Source organism: Nerophis ophidion, linkage group LG10 (assembly GCF_033978795.1).
Source record: "Nerophis ophidion isolate RoL-2023_Sa linkage group LG10, RoL_Noph_v1.0, whole genome shotgun sequence".
NCBI classification, from domain to species: Eukaryota; Metazoa; Chordata; class Actinopteri; order Syngnathiformes; family Syngnathidae; genus Nerophis; species Nerophis ophidion.
Genome location: NC_084620.1, coordinates 61595592 through 61614066, shown reverse-complemented (window position 1 = coordinate 61614066; position 18475 = coordinate 61595592). Strand labels below are relative to the sequence as shown.

General features: G+C 41.5%; 1 protein-coding gene across 2 annotated transcripts; it reads left to right on the top strand.

The window, feature by feature from the left end:
• The first annotated feature begins 225 nt into the window (after positions 1-225).
• Positions 226-17597, top strand: mdm2 (MDM2 proto-oncogene). 2 transcript variants are annotated; one of them, XM_061914328.1, is made up of 12 exons: positions 226-359; positions 5236-5291; positions 5370-5444; positions 5520-5653; positions 10498-10550; positions 10620-10675; positions 10761-10842; positions 13303-13499; positions 13563-13694; positions 13767-13838; positions 16343-16502; positions 16578-17597. In XM_061914328.1, the coding sequence occupies exons 2-12, from the start codon at positions 5265-5267 to the stop codon at positions 17045-17047; spliced, it is 1458 nt and encodes a 485-aa protein (XP_061770312.1). In that variant the 5' UTR covers positions 226-359; positions 5236-5264; the 3' UTR covers positions 17048-17597. The 2 variants fall into 2 exon arrangements, with proteins under 2 accessions (XP_061770312.1, XP_061770313.1); XM_061914329.1 differs by lacking the exon at positions 226-359 and adding an exon at positions 4880-5067.
• Positions 17598-18475: the final 878 nt, after the last annotated feature.

The window sequence follows — 18475 nt, the reverse complement described above, 5'->3', positions numbered from 1 at the left end:
CTAAAATAATCAGTACAACTATAATTGAGACAATTTCCATAGCATGGACATTTATTTTAAAAAGTGATCACAATGTTTCAAGTTATTTCGAAATAAAAAAAAAAACGTGTTTTTATATAATTTGCTAATATAAAAATATATATGTATGTTGGAAGAAAATTGTCTTTTAATAGATTACAGAAGTCGAATGACTTGCTGGATGAGCCGCTGAGAGGCAGTGTCGGCGTTTGGCCACCAGAGGCGCTGCCACAACGACAACACACGCATATAACAGGAGCGGTAGTTTCAAGTGTTCTGTAACCTGTACAATTTATTTTTTGAAAGCCAAATTGGATTAAGCCCCCGGTGGACTAAAAAGGGTAAGTCAATCACTGCTTAAACATACGCATTATTCTCACAACAACCTCTTAGATACGCGTTTAAATGCAATTGTTTGCCCAAGTTAGCCGTGTGCTAGTAGGCCGCGAAGCCTCGGACTTTCCTGCCTGGGCTGAGGGTCAGAAGCTCTTCTGAGCTAGCACGCTTTAGCCTTAGCGAGTACATTTTTTGTGGACTCATTGCTACCATTTATTTGGGGTTGGGATAATCGTTCAGCGATAGACAGTTTTCAGTGTGAGACCGAACGTATTTCAAAATCTGTTTAACTACGCTAAAAAGACCTAACGTACGGATAAATATGCGGATTAAGGTGATTTATTTTCTGTGTTCATGCTCTTAAATCTTTGCAGTGCTAACTTGTGGGAAACGAGCGTAGCGGTATTGTCTACTCGATGTAGGAGTGACGAGGTAGACATTGTACATGTTTAAACGTAGCGAGGGAGAGAGTGGCAGGACAAGCCCGGGCATATTGCTTGTCTGTGACGTCACAGTGACGTAGCATAGCGAGTGAGAGTGGCAGGACAAGCCCGGGCATATTGCTTGTGTCTGTGACGTCACAGTGACGTAACATAGCGAGTGGGAGCGTGGCAGGACAAGCCCGGGCATATTGCTTGGTGCCTGTGACGTCACAGTGACGTAACGAAGCGCTTCTTTGGTATTAACGTCTGCAAGCTCATCCAAAGTAAAACCACCAAATCTTCTCAAACTCAACTCTTGCTTTAAAAAAAACAATCAAATTTTCTGTTTTCTTCATATTATTGTTATAGTTCCCCTCTGCAGGGCATCATCTGAACTGTCTGTGAGTACTGTTTTAATGTGTGTGTGTGTATGGGTACACACAAATATAAGTCATCAAATGAGAGATGTATGAATATCTCATATAACTGTTATTGTGACAAATGATCATAGCAATGTTCAATGTGTTCAAAAAATATATTGTACACACACCAAGTTTTATTTTTGAATACATATAAATGATAAATGGGTTGTACTTGTAAAGCGCTTTTCTACCTTCAAGGTACTCAAAGCACTTTGACACTACTTCCACATTTATCCATTCACACACACATTAGCACACTGATGGAGGGAGCTGCCATGCAAGGCGCTAACCAGCACCCATCAGGAGCAAGGGTGCTGGTTAGAATCACGCAGACACTCAATGTACTTTTCTTGGCAGAAGAAACATGAAACCGATCTTCAAGCTTTTCAAAGAGCACATTATTAGTTGAGTTTTTAATCATCTTACTTCGTTTTAATGTGTACTGTAAAGGTTTTAAAATGTTTTTGAAAGGCCTACTGAAATGAGATTTTCTTTTTTTAAACGGGGATACCATGTCCATTCTATGTGTCATACTTGATCATTTCGCGATATTGCCATATTTTTGCTGAAAGGATTTCGTAGAGAACATCCACGAGAAAGTTCGCAACTTTTGGTCGCTAATAAAAAAGTCTTGCCTGTACCAGAAGTAGCAGACGATGTACGCGTGACGTCACTGGTTGTAGAGATCCTCACATTGTTTACAATCATGGCCATCAGCAGCTAGAGCAATTCGGACCAAGAAAGCGACAATTTCCCCATTAATTTGAGCGAGGATGTAAGATTCGTGGATGAGGATGGTGAAACTGAAGGACTAGAAGAAAAGAAAAGAAAAAAAAGACAAGGGCAGTGGGAGCGATTCAGATGTTATTAGACACATTTACTAGGATAATTCTGGAAAATCCCTGATCTGCTTATTGTGTTACTAGTGTTTTAGTGAGATTATATAGTCATACCTGAAAGTCGGGGGTGGGGGGGTGACCGCCAGTGTCTCTGAGGGAAGCCATGGAGGAGCCAAGAAAGTCGCAGCTGCCTCTTTGACAGCTGCAGGAAGAACGACACAAGCTCCGCTCATGTTTACGGTAAGAGCCGACTTATTACCACAATTTTCTCACCGAAACCTGCCGGTTGACATGTGGTGGAGAAAACCATGTTCGCTTGACCGCGCTGTTCCATATTAAAGCTTCACAACAAACAATGAAACACCGGCTGTGTTTGTGTTGCTACAGCCGGCTGAACTACACCGCTTTCCACCAACATCTTCTTTGTAGTCTCCATTATTAATTGAACAAATTGCAAAAGATTCAGCACCACAGATGTCCAGAATACTGTGTAATTATGCGATTAAAAACAGACAACTTTTAGCCGCGATCGGTGCTGGGAGAACATGTCCGCTACCACCGGTGACGTATTCAGCAGGATACCTCGCGGGAAATTTAAAATTGCAATTTAGTAAACTAAAGCGGCCGTATTGGCATGTGTTGCAATGTTAATATTTCATCATTGATATATAAACTATCAGACTGCGTGGTCGCTAGTAGTGGCTTTCAGTAGGACTTTAATGATAAAGAAATAACCGGTGTTCGTAGTTATGTTAACAAGTGATTAGCGCGCTAGTCGCTTCTCCAGGAAAAGAGTAGTTAAGTTTTTCCAAAGAGCAGTGATCAATCACAATTTTACGATAACTACAATTTGAAACGACCATTCTAAATGTCAGGAATTATACTGCGCTTTGTCATTACCACAGAAATTGTTACAACTTTTTAAGCATTACTGAGTTTTTTCCCAAAGTGCGGTAGTAAAACATGGTAATAGGATAACTACAATTTGAAAGGGCAATACTCTAATCGTTACATCTTTATAAGCAACATTTGATCTTTTTGTAAATGTTCCCATTTTTGCTGGATTTTTAAATGTGTTTTATTTTTACAACGTGGCCACGGTCTTAAAAAAAGCAAGCCGGGGTCCGCAAACGTCCCCCGGACCACAGCATTGTTGTCCGGTTACGCGAAGTCTTTCTTAACGGGGCTCTCTGTCTTTTTAGCGCTCTTGCTAATCATTGCTTCCTATAGTCAAAGGCTTTCGCTTGAATTTGATTACCGAGCAGGGCTGCAACAATTAATTGTCAACATTTTTTTATTTATTTTCTGTTGCTTTGGTTAATCGTCTAATGCAGGGGTTCTGAAGTCTTTTTGAACTTGGGACCCAACTTCTCCATGAGAAAGACTAACCCTAACCACTCAATTATTAACACTGAATAAGTAATTTTACTCTTGATTTTAATTGTATTCAATTTTTTATTTAAATAACCTTACTTACAGTTAGACAGCATCCATCCATCCATTTTTTACCGCTTATTCCCTTTGGGGTGACGGGGGGCGCTGGTGCCTATCTCAGTTACAATCGGGCGGAAGGCGTGGTACACCCTAGACAAGTTGCCACCTCATCGCAGGGCCAACACAGATAGACAGAAAACATTCACACTCACATTCACACACTAGGGCCAATTTAATGTTGCCAATCAACCTATCCCCAGGTGCATGTGTTTGGAAGTGGGAGGGGCCTATCCCCAGGTGCATGTCTTTGGAAGTGGGAGGAAGCCGGAGTACCTGGAGGGGAACCCACGCATTCACGGGGAGGACATGCAAACTCCACACAGAAAGAAACCGAGCCCGGGATTGAACCCTGACTACTCAGGAGTCAGGACCTTCGTATTGTGAGGCAGACGCACTAACCTCTCTGCCACTGTGAAGCCCATTTCACAGCATAAATCTTGTTAAAATGATATGATTGTGTCAAGTCTTAGGTTAGGCACACAAATATATATACTAATCAAATTTACTGACAAAGAAGGGACTTATAATACTCATACAATTACACAGTGCTAAAATAAATAAATCATAACTAAATCAATAATGATAAATACAATGTTTCTTAACTAAACCGTCAAAATTAAAGTGCACATGAAAATACAGCTCAACTATTTTAGTCATAATTTTTGCCCTTAAGAAACTTCTCTATGACTTTAGCTCCAGGCTTATACTGTTTGTTTGAAATTGTAATTGTTGGCACAAGTGGTGGAAACTCAGTACCGCTGCGGCCCGTGCAGACCACAGCTGAGAAACAGATGTTTTGGTTAAGAAACATTGACCTAATGAGTATAAGTAATATAAAATTGATCAAATATGGGCCACAAAGAGTTCCGGGAACTTTAAGTACGCAGGCATAGTTTCCCTATGGCTGCTGCATTACAGCACAATTAGACCTCGGATAAGCAGAAGTAGATAGATGGATGTTAAAAAATCTATTTCAATGTTGATGTTGTGCATTTATTTAACAATAATAAACATTATGGCAAGCATGAAAATAGTTTATTTCAGCTATTTTCCTTAAAATACGCATTGAGTCCATGACGTATGTTATATCTTGTTACTCAACGGAACAAACGATGACCAAGAAAATGCATTAGGCAAGAAACCCTTCCATCGGTGCCCAATCTGTTTGAGGTGGCGAGCCACCACAACTATAACTTAACCCTAAAAATGAAAACATAATCTGTGATGTTATCAAAGTCACTTTTAGTCGGTCTAGTTTAGCTGGGATGGGTCCTGATTGGCCTGGTTGTAACTAGGCGACCCGTGAGTCATGTCAGGCTAGTCCCGGCATGTCTACTACGATGATTCAATCAGCTGTTGCAGTCCGTGTGTGCGCTGCTGACTCAGCCCAGCTGGCCCTGATAGGCCGGAATGTACGAGAGGCAGTCTAGCGTAAGTCTGGTCTAGTCCTGACATGTCTCAGTCGCTCTATAAGGGGACGCTGCTGCACTACCTCTGCTTGTCTTGCACATCATGGACCACTGACTGCACTCTCTGGTAAGAAGTCCATTATGGAGCTTAGATTACGTATTTTAAAGATGTTTGACTCTTAGACTGATTGTATGTTGTGAATTTGTGCTCTTCACTTAAACAAAACGCGTACAAGAAAGTGGACATGGCCTGCAGACTGTTGTCACAGTTGTGCTCTTTCTTTTGTGTGTGTAGATTGTCAATATTCATCCAACAAATACAACATGGACACCTCTGACGACAACAAACTGGTCAGTGCTGCTTGTTACTAGCAGTTACCACACTGGTTGCCTACTTAGGTTCTCACTATCAAGCTTCTCGTGGTTCAGGTCCGACCCAAGGAGGGGTTGTGCTCTTTGCTGCAGCTGGCAGGAGCCACCAAAGATGTCTTTACCATGAAGGAGGTATGGCGTCACAGACTTTTAGAAGAAGAAGGTTACCAACATCATGTGACAAGCGGTGCGCTAATGTCCTTGTAGGTGATGTTCTACCTGGGTCAGTACATCATCCAGAAGCAGCTGTATGACCAGAAGCAGCAACACATCGTGCACTGCTCCCACGATGAGCTGGGCCGCGTGCTTGGCGTCGGCAGCTTCTCAGTCAAAGAACCTCGGTAAGACAAAAGTTAGTCGGGCCCTCAGAATTCCTAATTCCATATTTTTCTTTTCTTTTACACTTATTTTTACCCCAGTGTGCTTTTTATCAAATGAAAAAAATGTCTGTTAATTCAATCCAAAAATCGTTACCTCTTATGGATATAATAACAACTTTAGCTTTAAGTACAGCGCTGTCACTGCGAAGGTCGGAAGTGTGCTGCTGTTTTTAATAAGCAGTTCAGAGGTGAGGCTGTGTTGAAACAAAACAAGAGCCTTTCAAGTTACAACTACCGCCCTTTGTGTACATTGAACAGCATTCATGCCACCAGGCCACTGGGTAAGTTGGCACAGTAAATTGGTTCTGATATGAAGCTCTTAACTAAACACTTGTACCTCAAATTAACCGTTGAAATCATTTTAATTCGGTGCTTGGCATCCCCAACTAATAGACTAAAAAACTCCTTTGTCCCACACGCCATTAGACTGTACAACTCCTCTCTGGGGGGGGGTGGTTACTAAACAGTGCAATACTTTTTCTTAACATGGTCACTACTGCCTTGTTTCTCTTGTTATATTCTTATTTTGCTGTTAAATTTTTATTGTCATTATTGCTTTTTTTTTTGTATTTTTATTGTAATATTTTTCTATTTTGTTTCCATTTAAACCCCATTATTTACTTTTTAAATTTGATCTAAATTCTGTACACTGCTGCTGGAGTTTAAATTTTCCTGAGGGAATTCTCCTGAAGGAATCAATAAAGTACCATTCGTCCATCCATCCATCCATCCATCCATCCATCCTTCCATCCACAGTGGGGCAAAAAAGTATTTAGTCAGCCAGCGATTGTGCAAGTTCTCCCACTTCAAATGATGACAGAGGTCTGTAATTTTCATCATAGGTACACTTCAACTGTGAGAGACGGAATGTGAAAAAAAATCCAGGAATTCACATTGTAGGAATTTTAAATAATTTATTTGTAAATTATGGTGGAAAATAAGTATTTGGTCAAGCATTCAAAGCTCTCACTGATGGAAGGAGGTTTTGGCTCAAAATTTCATGATACATGGCCCCATTCATTCTTTCCTTAACACGGATCAATCGTCCTGTCCCCTTAGCAGAAAAACAGCCCCAAAGCATGATGTTTCCACCCCCATGCTTCACAGTAGGTGTGGTGTTCTTGGGATGCAACTCAGTATTCTTCTTCCTCCAAACACGCTAGTTGAGTTTATACCAAAATGGATACATGGATGATACAGCAGAGGATTGGGAGAATGTCATGTGGTCAGATGAAACCAAAATAGAACTTTTTGGTATAAACTCAACTCGTGGTGTTTGGAGGAAGAAGAATACTGAGTTGCATCCCAAGAACACCACACCTACTGTTAAGCATGGGGGTGGAAACATCATGCTTTGGGGCTGTTTTTCTGCTAAGGGGACAGGACGATTGATCCGTGTTAAGGAAAGAATGAATGCGGCCATGTATATCCTGAGATTTTGAGCCAAAACTTCCTTCCATCAGTGAGAGCTTTGAATGCTTGACCAAATACTTATTTTCCACCATAATTTACAAATAAATTATTTAAAATTCCTACAATGTGAATTCCTGGATTTTTTTTCACATTCTGTCTCTCACAGTTGAAGTGTACCTATGATGAAAATGACAGACCTCTGTCATCATTTGAAGTGGGAGAACTTGCACAATCGCTGGCTGACTAAATACTTTTTTGCCCCACTGTATCTATCCATCTATCTATTGATCGATCGATCATCCATCCATCCATCCATCCCACAACAGCACCATGTGAACATGTAACATGCCTTTTGAAAGATAAAATCAACTTTTAGACAAGTACATTTTAATGAAAAATAATACTTTTTTTTTTATTTAATAAAAAAGTAATGAAATGTATAATAGAGGCCAAAAGTTTAGGCACACCTTCTCATTCCATGCGTTATCTTTATTTTCATGACTATCTATGTTGTACATTGTCACTGAAGGGATCAAAATTATTAATGAACACATGTGGAGTTATGCACTTGACAAAAAAGGTGAAATAACTGAAAACTTGTTTTGTATTCTAGTTTCTTCAAAATAGCCACCCTTTGCTCGGATTACTGCTTTGCACACTCTTGGCATTCTCTCGATGAGCTTCAAGAGGTAGTCACCTGAAATGGTTTTCACTTCACAGGTGTGCTTGAAGCTCATCGAGGGAATGCCAAGAGTGTGCAAAGCAGTAATCAGAGCAAGGGGTGGATATTATGAAGAAACTAGAATATAAAACATGTTTTCAGTTATTTCACCTTTTTTTGGTTGTGTTCATTCATAGTTTTAATGTGACAATCTACAAAGTAAATAGTCATGAAAATAAAATAAAAACGCATTGAATGAGAAGGTGTGTCCAAACTCTTGCTTTGTACTGTAAAACATACAAATATGGTAGTTTAATGAAGTAATGTAAGATTATTGCACAGTATTAACCTTGGAGAAGGGACTTCTACAGTATCTCCTTCCAGCTGCTTCACCGTTGAGCACACCATCAACAGCTTTTCTGTATTATTATGGATAAATGTTGCCGTTAAGGTATTACCGTATTTCCTTGAATTGCCGCAGGGCATATAGTATGCGCCTGCCTCGAATTACTGCCGGGTCAAACTCGCTTCCCGAAATAATTAGCGCATGCTTAGTATTACCGCTTGGTCAAACTTGTGACGTCACGAGTGACACTAAGTCACTGTCATCATTTTCAAAATGGAGGAGGCTGATTTCAATACCGGTAATTTGAGATCGCATAAAGGGAAGAAGAAGACTAAGAGCTATTCAGTAGGATGTAAGGTCCAAGCTTACATCACACTCACATTTTTACTGCATACCTCTGGTAAGTGCCGGAGTGAGAAGAGGTTTTAAATTAATTAGCGCCCGGGCGGCAATTCAAGGAAATACGGTACTCTTAACTCATTCTGCTTCAGTGTGGTGCTGACTGGCAGTCCTACGCCTAAATTGCTTCGCCAAGTTGGCGACACGCTCGGTCAGGTTTGAGTTATTTTCTTTAATTAAGTGAAGATGATTTGCTTCCCAGCATTGAAAAAACAAGAGTTCTTGATCTTTTTTAGCTCATTTGAGCTACTGTAACTCAAATTGTTGTGTGCAACTTCAAGCATAGCAATTAGCCAAGAGCTCTTATTTCAAAACACTCTTTGAGTTGAGGTACCACTGTATTTGAATATTAGCGAGTATTAGATGCTATCAAGGTATCATTACCTTACCAACGGTAATGATTATGACACAAAGATCTAGCTACGGTAGTTTGGTGCACAACAACACAAGTAAAAGAGATTTGTCCTGGCTAACATTAGCTTTGTAGTTTGTTTGCAGACTTAGCGAGGGTTTCAAGTGGCTGTTTCAACATTGTTTAGTTCAAGAGAGGGTAGGTGAGTGTTTTGTGACCAATGAACGGTCTCTGGAAACCTGACTGCCATTATGCATGGGATTCAGCATTTAATTAGATTCTGTTTTTAGTGGCCAGTTGTGTGATTCTGATGTGAAAATCTTAAGGCGCCAACTTGGTGATGAAGATGACATTCAAAGTAGGGCTGGGCAATATGGCCTTTTTTTAATATCTCAATATTTTTAGGCCATGTCACAATACACACTATATACCTCAATATTTTTCCCTAGCCTTGAATGAACACTTGATGCATATCAATCAATCAATCAATCAATGTTTACTTATATAGCCCTAAATCACTAGTGTCTCAAAGGGCTGCATATAATCACAGCAGTCTGATGTTTCTATGTGTCTAGATTAAAACATTTGTGTTCATATTGCATTATATGCAAATTTTTTTAACTTTAATGCTGAAAGGGAAATCACAACTAAGTCAATTCACGAAAACTATTTATTAAACAGTTATCAAGCAGTGGCACAAAAATTCATGTCATTTTAAAACAAAGTGCAAGATTGTCAGCGGCATTTTTAAAACAAGCTATTAGTGGGACTTTTGTGCATGATGTCACTAAAATGACTTATCAAAACAACACTAAATTAAAGTGCACTTATTGTACAGAACGCCACTACAATAGTTAAAAATAAATAAAGTGCACTTTTGTGCATGATTTCACAAAAGATACTTCATCCATTCATCCATCCATTTTCTACCGCTTGTCCCTTTTTGGGGTCGGGCGGGGGTTGCTGGAGCCTATTTCAGCTCCATGCCGGTTTTCAATAACTGTCAAAAAAAAAGGACGTTGTCTCCTTATGTTGTTGACTTTTTATTTTTTCTACGGTGTTGATCTGGAAATGGTTGCTTCGGCATTTTGTTGGTGTGGCACCCAATGGAGATGTTGACATGCAGAGTTTCGAGCACTCCTCATTCTCTAACGGGTGACTGTTCAAATTATGCTACATTAGCAGTGCTGCTACTTTTTGTAGCAACGCTTTTGCCGCATAAATGTTGAACATATTCCTGCTTGAAGCCAAACCACCGCTGTGCTGTTTTTCTTGGGAATTAATTCTTCCTCCATTTGTTACCCGATTCTCACCTTCTCTCTCTTGTATTACCACCCACACCTCACCGCTAGCATCACAGCTAAGCTTACCATGTCGCTACCTCTATGCTCCGCGGGAGCGTGTGACGTTGCACACGTGACGTGTTTTAGAAGGCGCGCTGGGCTTACGTCTCTGTGAGAAGGAGAGACAAGAAAGAGTGGGAAACGCATGCGGTGTGATGCCCGCAGCTAAAAGCAACTGCGTGAGAACGTATATTCGAATATCACGATATTGTAATTTTCTATATCGCACAGAGACAAACCCGCCATATATCGCCCAGCCCTAATTCAGACCTCTTTTTGGTGTCGTTTCAGAGTTTTATTTACCGTGCTCACCAAGAACCTGGTGGCTGTGACGAGCCAAAAAGGTAAGTCCTCCTGACGACACCTGTGCAGCCGCTAAAGAGGCACATGATGGATTGAATGTGTCTTTTCAGACTCCTCGCAAAGTTTAGGTGAAGCAAGCAGCAGCAGCCAGGTGGAGCAGACGCAGGTCAGACTCGTTCGTAACAGCAACTTGTGAAAATCTTCCCACAAGCATCCTCATGATCTGTGTCTTTGTGTTTGGACCCAATTAGGAAGCTGCAAGTTGCTCCTCAACAACAAACAGGAGGAAACAAAGGAGGCGGCGGCGTAGGAGCTGCAGAAGCAACGACACAGGTGGGTTAAGACTACGCCATCTTGATCCCTTCAAAACTCCTAATGTGCATGTCTCTGCCAAAACACGAGGAGCGCTGTTGTCCAGGGGTCAACCCATGGAAGGGGTCGACTATTTATTTGCTACCTTTGTCGCAGGCAAACAATGTGGGCGTTGTTGTAGCTGTAACTCACGGACGTGTTTCAACACTCACTTTTATTGCAAAGTTTGATCCCAAATCAGAAATGGCGTTGGCAAAGGTCAGTTGTGCGTCCCCGGAACGACTTGTACACACAGGATGTCATGTAGCACAAGACAAACAATCACAGCGCCTACGGTCCACGTCGCTGCCACATAGGGATGGGTACCCAATTCGCTACTTCTATACGGGTATCAAGTAACGTAAAGTTAAACGTTGCCAAATTTTGATACTTCTGTTGCTTCCAGTGTCATGTCTTTTTGCTGACTGAACACTTGGCGAAGAAACAATCTCTCAAGCATCACTGGCTAATATTTACATTTTGAGCCTGATAAAAAAATGCTTGAAAATACAGTAAGGCTACACTTTCCCAAAATGCACTAGCTTGATGCTAATTTACATTGGCTTTGCCATATATATATATATATATATGCTTCTTCTTAGAATTAATGAGCTTACCTAGTTTACTTTGGCTTTGTCATATATATGCTTCTTCTTAGCATTAATGACCTTACCTAGTTTACTTTGGCTTTGTCATATATATGCTTCTTCTTAGCATTATTGACCTTACCTAGTTTACTTTGGCTTTGTCATATATATGCTTCTTCTTAGCATTAATGACCTTACCTAGTTTACTTTGGCTTTGTCATATATATGCTTCTTCTTAGCATTAATGACCTTACCTAGTTTACTTTGACTTTGTCATATATATGCTTCTTCTTAGCATTATTGACCTTACCTAGTTTACTTTGGCTTTGTCATATATATGCTTCTTCTTAGCATTAATGACCTTACCTAGTTTACTTTGGCTTTGTCATATATATGCTTCTTCTTAGCATTAATGACCTTACCTAGTTTACTTTGGCTTTGTCATATATATGCTTCTTCTTAGCATTATTGACCTTACCTAGTTTACTTTGGCTTTGTCATATATATGCTTCTTCTTAGCATTAATGACCTTACCTAGTTTACTTTGGCTTTGTCATATATATGCTTCTTCTTAGCATTAATGACCTTACCTAGTTTACTTTGGCTTTGTCATATATATGCTTCTTCTTAGCATTAATGACCTTACCTAGTTTACTTTGGCTTTGTCATATATATGCTTCTTCTTAGCATTAATGACCTTACCTAGTTTACTTTGGCTTTGTCATATATATGCTTCTTCTTAGCATTAATGACCTTACCTAGTTTACTTTGACTTTGTCATATATATGCTTCTTCTTAGCATTAATGACCTTACCTAGTTTACTTTGGCTTTGTCATATATATGCTTCTTCTTAGCATTATTGGCCTTACATGGCGATTTAGACACCTCCATATTTGGTAATGTAAACTACAACCAAGATGCACGTTCCAATCAAACAGCAAATGCGTGATGAATACATTATTTGTAATTCAAACACTTTACTTTGTAGGGCGCAACATTAGATTAGACTGGTACATTCAACTTCAAAGCGAGGCAACACATCATAGCTAATACAGTAAAGTTAAAAGTTTAAAATACCAATGATTGTCACACACACATTAGGTGTGGCAGAATTATTCTCTGCATTTGACCCATCACCCTTGATCACCTCCTGGGAGGTGAGGGGAGCAGTGAACAGCAGCGGTGGCCGCACCCGGGAATCGTTTTTGGTGATGTAACCCCCAATTCCAACCCTTGATGCTGAGTGCCAAGCAGAGAGGTATGACTCGGCCGGGGTTTGAACTCACAACCTACCGATCTCTAACCACTAAGTTACTGAGTAGTCAGTACTGCCATCTAATGTCTTAGAATTGCAACTGCAAGCAAAGTCTATTATATAATACTTGCAAATGATACTATAAAAAGAAACCAATATATAATAACTGGACAGCACAACTAACATCCATCCATCCCTCCATTTTCTACCGCTTATTCCCTTTCGGGGTCGCGGGGGGCGCTGGCGCCTATCTCAGCTACAATCGGGCGGAAGGCGGGGTACACCCTGGACAAGTCGCCACCTCATCGCAGGGCCAACACAGATAGACTGACAACATTCACACTCACATAATCATCTAATTTTTAAATGTTACATAAACATTTTTTTATTTTATTATTAAACAATTAGCACATAATAACATACAAAAGTACCAAAATTAATACCAGTATCGGGATGGAAGGGGGAGGAGCCGGCCGCCGTCACAAAACTTGCACGTCAACGCGGAATCAAAATCCAAACTATTTACATGCAACAAAGCACTGCTTCCTTAGTCATTGAAGGGAAAACGGCTAAACTCCTCCCCCTTGTGACGCCCCCAGGCCCCTCCCACAGCATAGAGGAGGATAAGGAAGAGGAGGCCTCAGAGGAGGAAGAGGAGGATGAGGACGCTCCAAAAAGGAGGAGGTCGGACAGCTACTCCCTGACCTTTGATGACAGCCTGTCCTGGTGTGTGATTGGTGGACTGGCAGCTGGGGGGGACAGACGCACCAACCAGTCGTCCAACTCTCACAGCGCTGTGAGTACACACACACATACACACACACCTATGTGCTTTACTGAGCCGTGTGTGTATACCCAGGGGGGGAGGTCAGAGGTCACGACTGCTGCAGCCGACTCTGACAGCGACAACTTCAGCGTGGAATTCGAGGTGGAGTCCGTCCATTCCGACGACTATGGCGAAGACGACGCATCCTTGTCTGCAGACGACCAGGTGAGGACAAGACACTCCCTGACCCCCTGGCTGCCAGAAACAAGGCGTCTGAAACGTTTGGATCGTGTCCAGGTGTACGAGTTCACCATCGTCGATACGGAAGACGACGACTCGTTTGACGAAGACACGGAAATCACTAAAGCCGTGAGTTCCCACGCACACGCACACTGGTTATCATTTGGAACAGGGACCAAGTTTTTTAATCATGACTTGTAGGGACTAGCCTTTCTACAAGTTGTGGAGGCATTAAAAAAAACAAGGTAAAATGTCCACAGCTGCCCAGTTAGTTCATACACGTCTTTAAATCTCTGGGTTGATGAAGTCATGTGCTGATCATACTTACTGGGCACCCTGGGGAAAAAGACTTCATATGGTTCATGGGGACCACATTTAAATGATTTTTGCATAATTCACACCAATTTATACATGACCAAAGACATGCACCTGGGGATAGGCCCCTCCCACCTCCAAAGACATGCACCTGGGGATAGGTTGATTGGCAACAGTAAATGGTCCCTAGTGTGTGAATGTTGTCTGTCTATCTGTGTTGGCCCTGCGATGAGGTGGCGACTTGTCCAGGGTGTACCCCGCCTTCCGCCCGATTGTAGCTGAGATAGGCGCCAGCGCCCCCCGCGACTCCGAAAGGGAATAAGCGGTAGAAAATGGATGGATGGATACTGAGGACCATTTAAAAAAAACGAGTCAGACTCCAAACTCCACTATGGCCAAGACCAAAGAGCTGTCGAAGGACAGCAGGAAAATAATCGTAGACCTGCACCAGACTGGGAAGAGTGAATCTACAATAGGCAAGCAGCTTGGTGTGAAAAAATCAACTGTGGGAGCAATTATCAGAAAATGGAAGACATGCAAGACCACTGATAATCTCCCTCGATCTGGGGCTCCATGCAAGATATCATTCCATGGGGTCAAAATGATCATCAGAACGGTGAGCAAAAATCCCAGAACCACACGGGGGGACCTGGTGAATGACCTGCAGAGAGTTAGGACCAAAGTAAAGAAGGTTACCATCAGTAACACACTACGCCGACAGGGAATCAAATCCTGCAGTGCCAGACGTGTCCCCCTGCTTAAGCCAGTGCATGTCCAGGCCCGTCTGAAGTTCGCCAGAGAGCACATGGATGATACAGCAGAGGATTGTGAGAATGTTATGTGGTCAGATGAAACCAAAATAGAACTTTTTGGTATAAACTCAACTCGCCGTGTTTGGAGGAAAAAGAATACTGAGTTGCATCCCAAGAACACCACACCTACTGTGAAACATAGGGGTGGAAACATCATGCTTTGGGGCTGTTTTTCTGCTAAGGGCACAGGACGACTGATCCGTGTTAAGGAAAGAATGAATGGGGCCATGTATCCTGAGATTTTGAACCAAAACCTCCTTCCATCAGTGAGAGCTTTGAAGATGAAACGTGGCTGGGTCTTCCAGTCTGACAATGATCCCAAACACACCGCCCGGGCAACGAAGGAGTGGCTCCGTAAGAAGCATTTGAAAGTCCTGGAGTGGCCTAGCCAGTCTCCAGACCTCAACCCCATAGAAAATCTGTGGAGGGAGTTGAAAGTCCGTGTTGCTCGGCGACAGCCCCAAAACATCACTGCTCTCGAGAAGATCTGCATAGAAGAATGGGCCAAAATACCAGCTACTGTGTGTACAAAGCTGGTAAAGACCTATAGTGATCGTTTGACCTGTCATTGCCAACAAAGATTATATTACAAAGTATTGATAATAATAGATTTTATTTGTAAAAAAAGCACTTCACGTTGCGCAAGCAACCTCAAAGTGCCACAGTGTAAAAAATAGTCATAATAATAATAGTAAAAAGATAATAAAAATAAATAGTATATAAAACTAGAAACAGCCCAATAGCTAGAACCAGCATGCATGTCTATAAAAAGGCTTTTTTAAAAAGATAGGTTTTTAAGCCTTTTCTAAAAGCATCCACAGTCTGAGGTTCCCTCAGGTGGTCAGGGAGAGCGTTCCACGGACTGGGAGCAGCGGAGCAGAAAGCCCGGTCTCACATTGTTCGAAGCTTTGGCCGTGTAGGTTGGAGGAGGTTAGCCTGTCTGGAGCGGAGGTGTCGTGTGGAGGATTTGGGGGTGAGCAGTTCCTTCAGGTAGAGGGGGGCATTTCCATGGAGGCACTGGTGGGTTAGTAGGGAGATTTTGAATTAAATCCTGAATGCAACAGGAAGCCAGTGAAGGGATTTGAGAGTTGGTGTGATGCGATCATGTTCCCACACTCTCATTAGGATCCTCGCAGAGTTGAATTTCTGTTATATATACTTATTTTCCACCATAATTTACAAATAAATTATTCAAAATTCCTGGATTTTTTTTCACATTCCGTCTCACAGTTGAAGTGTATCTATGATGACAATTACAGACTTCTATCATCATTTTAAGTGGGAGAACTTGCACAATTGGTGGCTGACTAAATACTTTTGTATCGCACTGTATGTATATATATGTATGTATGCATGTATATATGTGTGTGTGTCTATTTATGTATATATGTACGGTATGTGTGTGTGTGTGTATATATATATATGTATAAAATATGCTTATCGATTAGGAATCGTTACTCATAAAACTATTTTTTACACCGTGTGTGTGTGTGTGTGTGTGTGTAGGATTACTGGAGCTGTGGCAAGTGTGAGGAGTTGAACCCGCCTCTCCCGAGAAACTGCCTTCGTTGCTGGACGCTGCGCCAGGATTGGCTGCGGGACACTTCCTGTCCTAAGGCCCAGCCCAGGAACCTCACGGACCAATCAGCCGTCAGAGAGGCCTCAGGTGCGTTGCGGTCTGTTTGAGTAGGAAGAACAGGCCATGGATGGTCTTCATTGATGGCTCTGACGTGTCCTGAAGGTTCTGATGCTGAGGATAACGAAGGTGTGGACGTTCCAGATGGAAAAAGAACAAAAAGTCCTGCCCCTCAGTCTCAATGCTACTCTGACTCCGCCTCCTCCGCGCCCGACTCCCAGGATCTCCTGTCCATCTCCCAACCGCCCTCGTCCTCCCCCTCCTCCTCGCAGGAGAAGCTGTGGATGATGGATTCCCAGCCGACCTCCTCCACAGAGTCACAGGAGTCTCTCCTGTCCTCCGCCGCCGTCCCCGAGCTGGAGCGCAGCGTGTCGGCCGAGTTGCGCCTACCTGCAACGTGTCTGGAACCGTGCTTGATCTGTCAGTCCCGACCCAAAAACGGCTGCATCGTGCACGGTAAGACGGGTCACCTTATATCCTGCTACGTGTGCGCCAGGAAGCTCAAGAAGAGGAACAAGCAGTGTCCCGTCTGCAGGCTTCCCATCGAGGCTGTGATCCTCACCTACGTCAGCTGAGACCTCCCCGAAGTCTGTTCACCTACCTCCTTCCACAGTTCATCTCCTGTGCAATCACACGCTGCAATAATCATTCATCAATAATCATTCATCTATATTCTACAAGATTCCAAAAATGCTCCTGAATTAATTTCCGCTTGTGTTTATTTTGAACAATCAGCACCAACAGACACATGTCAAGCAATGTTTGCTGGATTGATGTATTTGTCACAAAGTCTTTTCGTGCTTAGTTTAACATAATGCCACTCTTTACATTTTCCATGCAGTTTTGTAATGATATTCTATAAATGTTTCCTGAAGCAGGAAATACGAAGTTTAACTTATATTCTTGTCGAGAAGTATTCTTGGAAATAATGCTAGAAACAAAGTTAATGTTTTGTTGCTATTAACATTTTTTTCCTGGAAACTTCATGACAACAACTTGAGAATGGACTGTAAAAAGAAATGTTAAAACAAGAAGTATTTATTTATTTAAGCAGACACTTTGAATGAACTCTTTAAAGATTAATTTACAGCTATTTTCCTTTGTCAATAAAATATGTCATTTCTGCTTGGTTCTCTCTATGAGCTCCCCCTGCTGGCCACCAAGTGTAACCACAACGTCAAGCAACGTTTGCTTGTTTAGGCAACACTTGATGATTTTGTCACAAAGTATTTTCATGCTTAGTTTAACATCATTTAAATTTGTATTCTGCATGCAGTTTTTGATTATAAAATATTCTATGAATGTTTCCTGAATCAGGAAATACGAAAATTAACTTGTATTCTCCTAAGGAAGTATCCTTGAAATAATGCTCAAAACAAAGTACTTTTTTTTTTGTTGCTATTAAAACGTTTTTCCTGGAAACTTCATGACAACAATTCGAGAATAGACTGTAAAAAGAAATGTTAAAACAATGTTTTTATTTATTCAAGCAGACACTTAGAATGAACTCGGTTGTCAATAAATAAGTAATTTCCGCTAAAGGGGCCTTGGATCTTCCCATGAGCTCCCCCTGCTGGTCTCCAAGCGTAATGTCAAGCAATGTTTGTTTAGTATATGTTTTTGTCATAAATTATTGTCATACCTACTTTAACATAATGTCACTTTACATTTTACATGCATTTTTTAAAATGATGAAATATTCTATAAATGTTCCCTGAAGCAAGAAATACGAAGTTGTCAATAGAATAAGTCATTTTTGCTGAAGGGGTTTGTTTCTTTCCATGAGCTCCCCCTGCTGGCCACCAAGCGTCACCCCAATTTAAAAAGTCTGGCTGTTAAGCATGCTCATTTTACTCACCACCAGAGGGCGATGTTGACTACAGTGTTTGCTGATGGGAGACGCTTTTCTTTTTAAGCATTTAGTGTCAGTCCGTTTTAGAATCATTTAACACAAGCCAAAAAACATTGAATCGTGAATGCCGCTGCCACATAATCCAATCACT

Bases quoted from the DNA above. Each gene is read 5' to 3' on its own strand.
- mdm2 (XM_061914328.1), top strand. From the start codon at position 5,265: ATGGACACCTCTGACGACAACAAACTG. The intron at 5,654-10,497 runs GTAAGACAAAAG...GTGTCGTTTCAG, and splicing joins TTCTCAGTCAAAGAACCTCG to AGTTTTATTTACCGTGCTCA. The intron at 13,839-16,342 runs GTGAGTTCCCAC...GTGTGTGTGTAG, and splicing joins ACACGGAAATCACTAAAGCC to GATTACTGGAGCTGTGGCAA.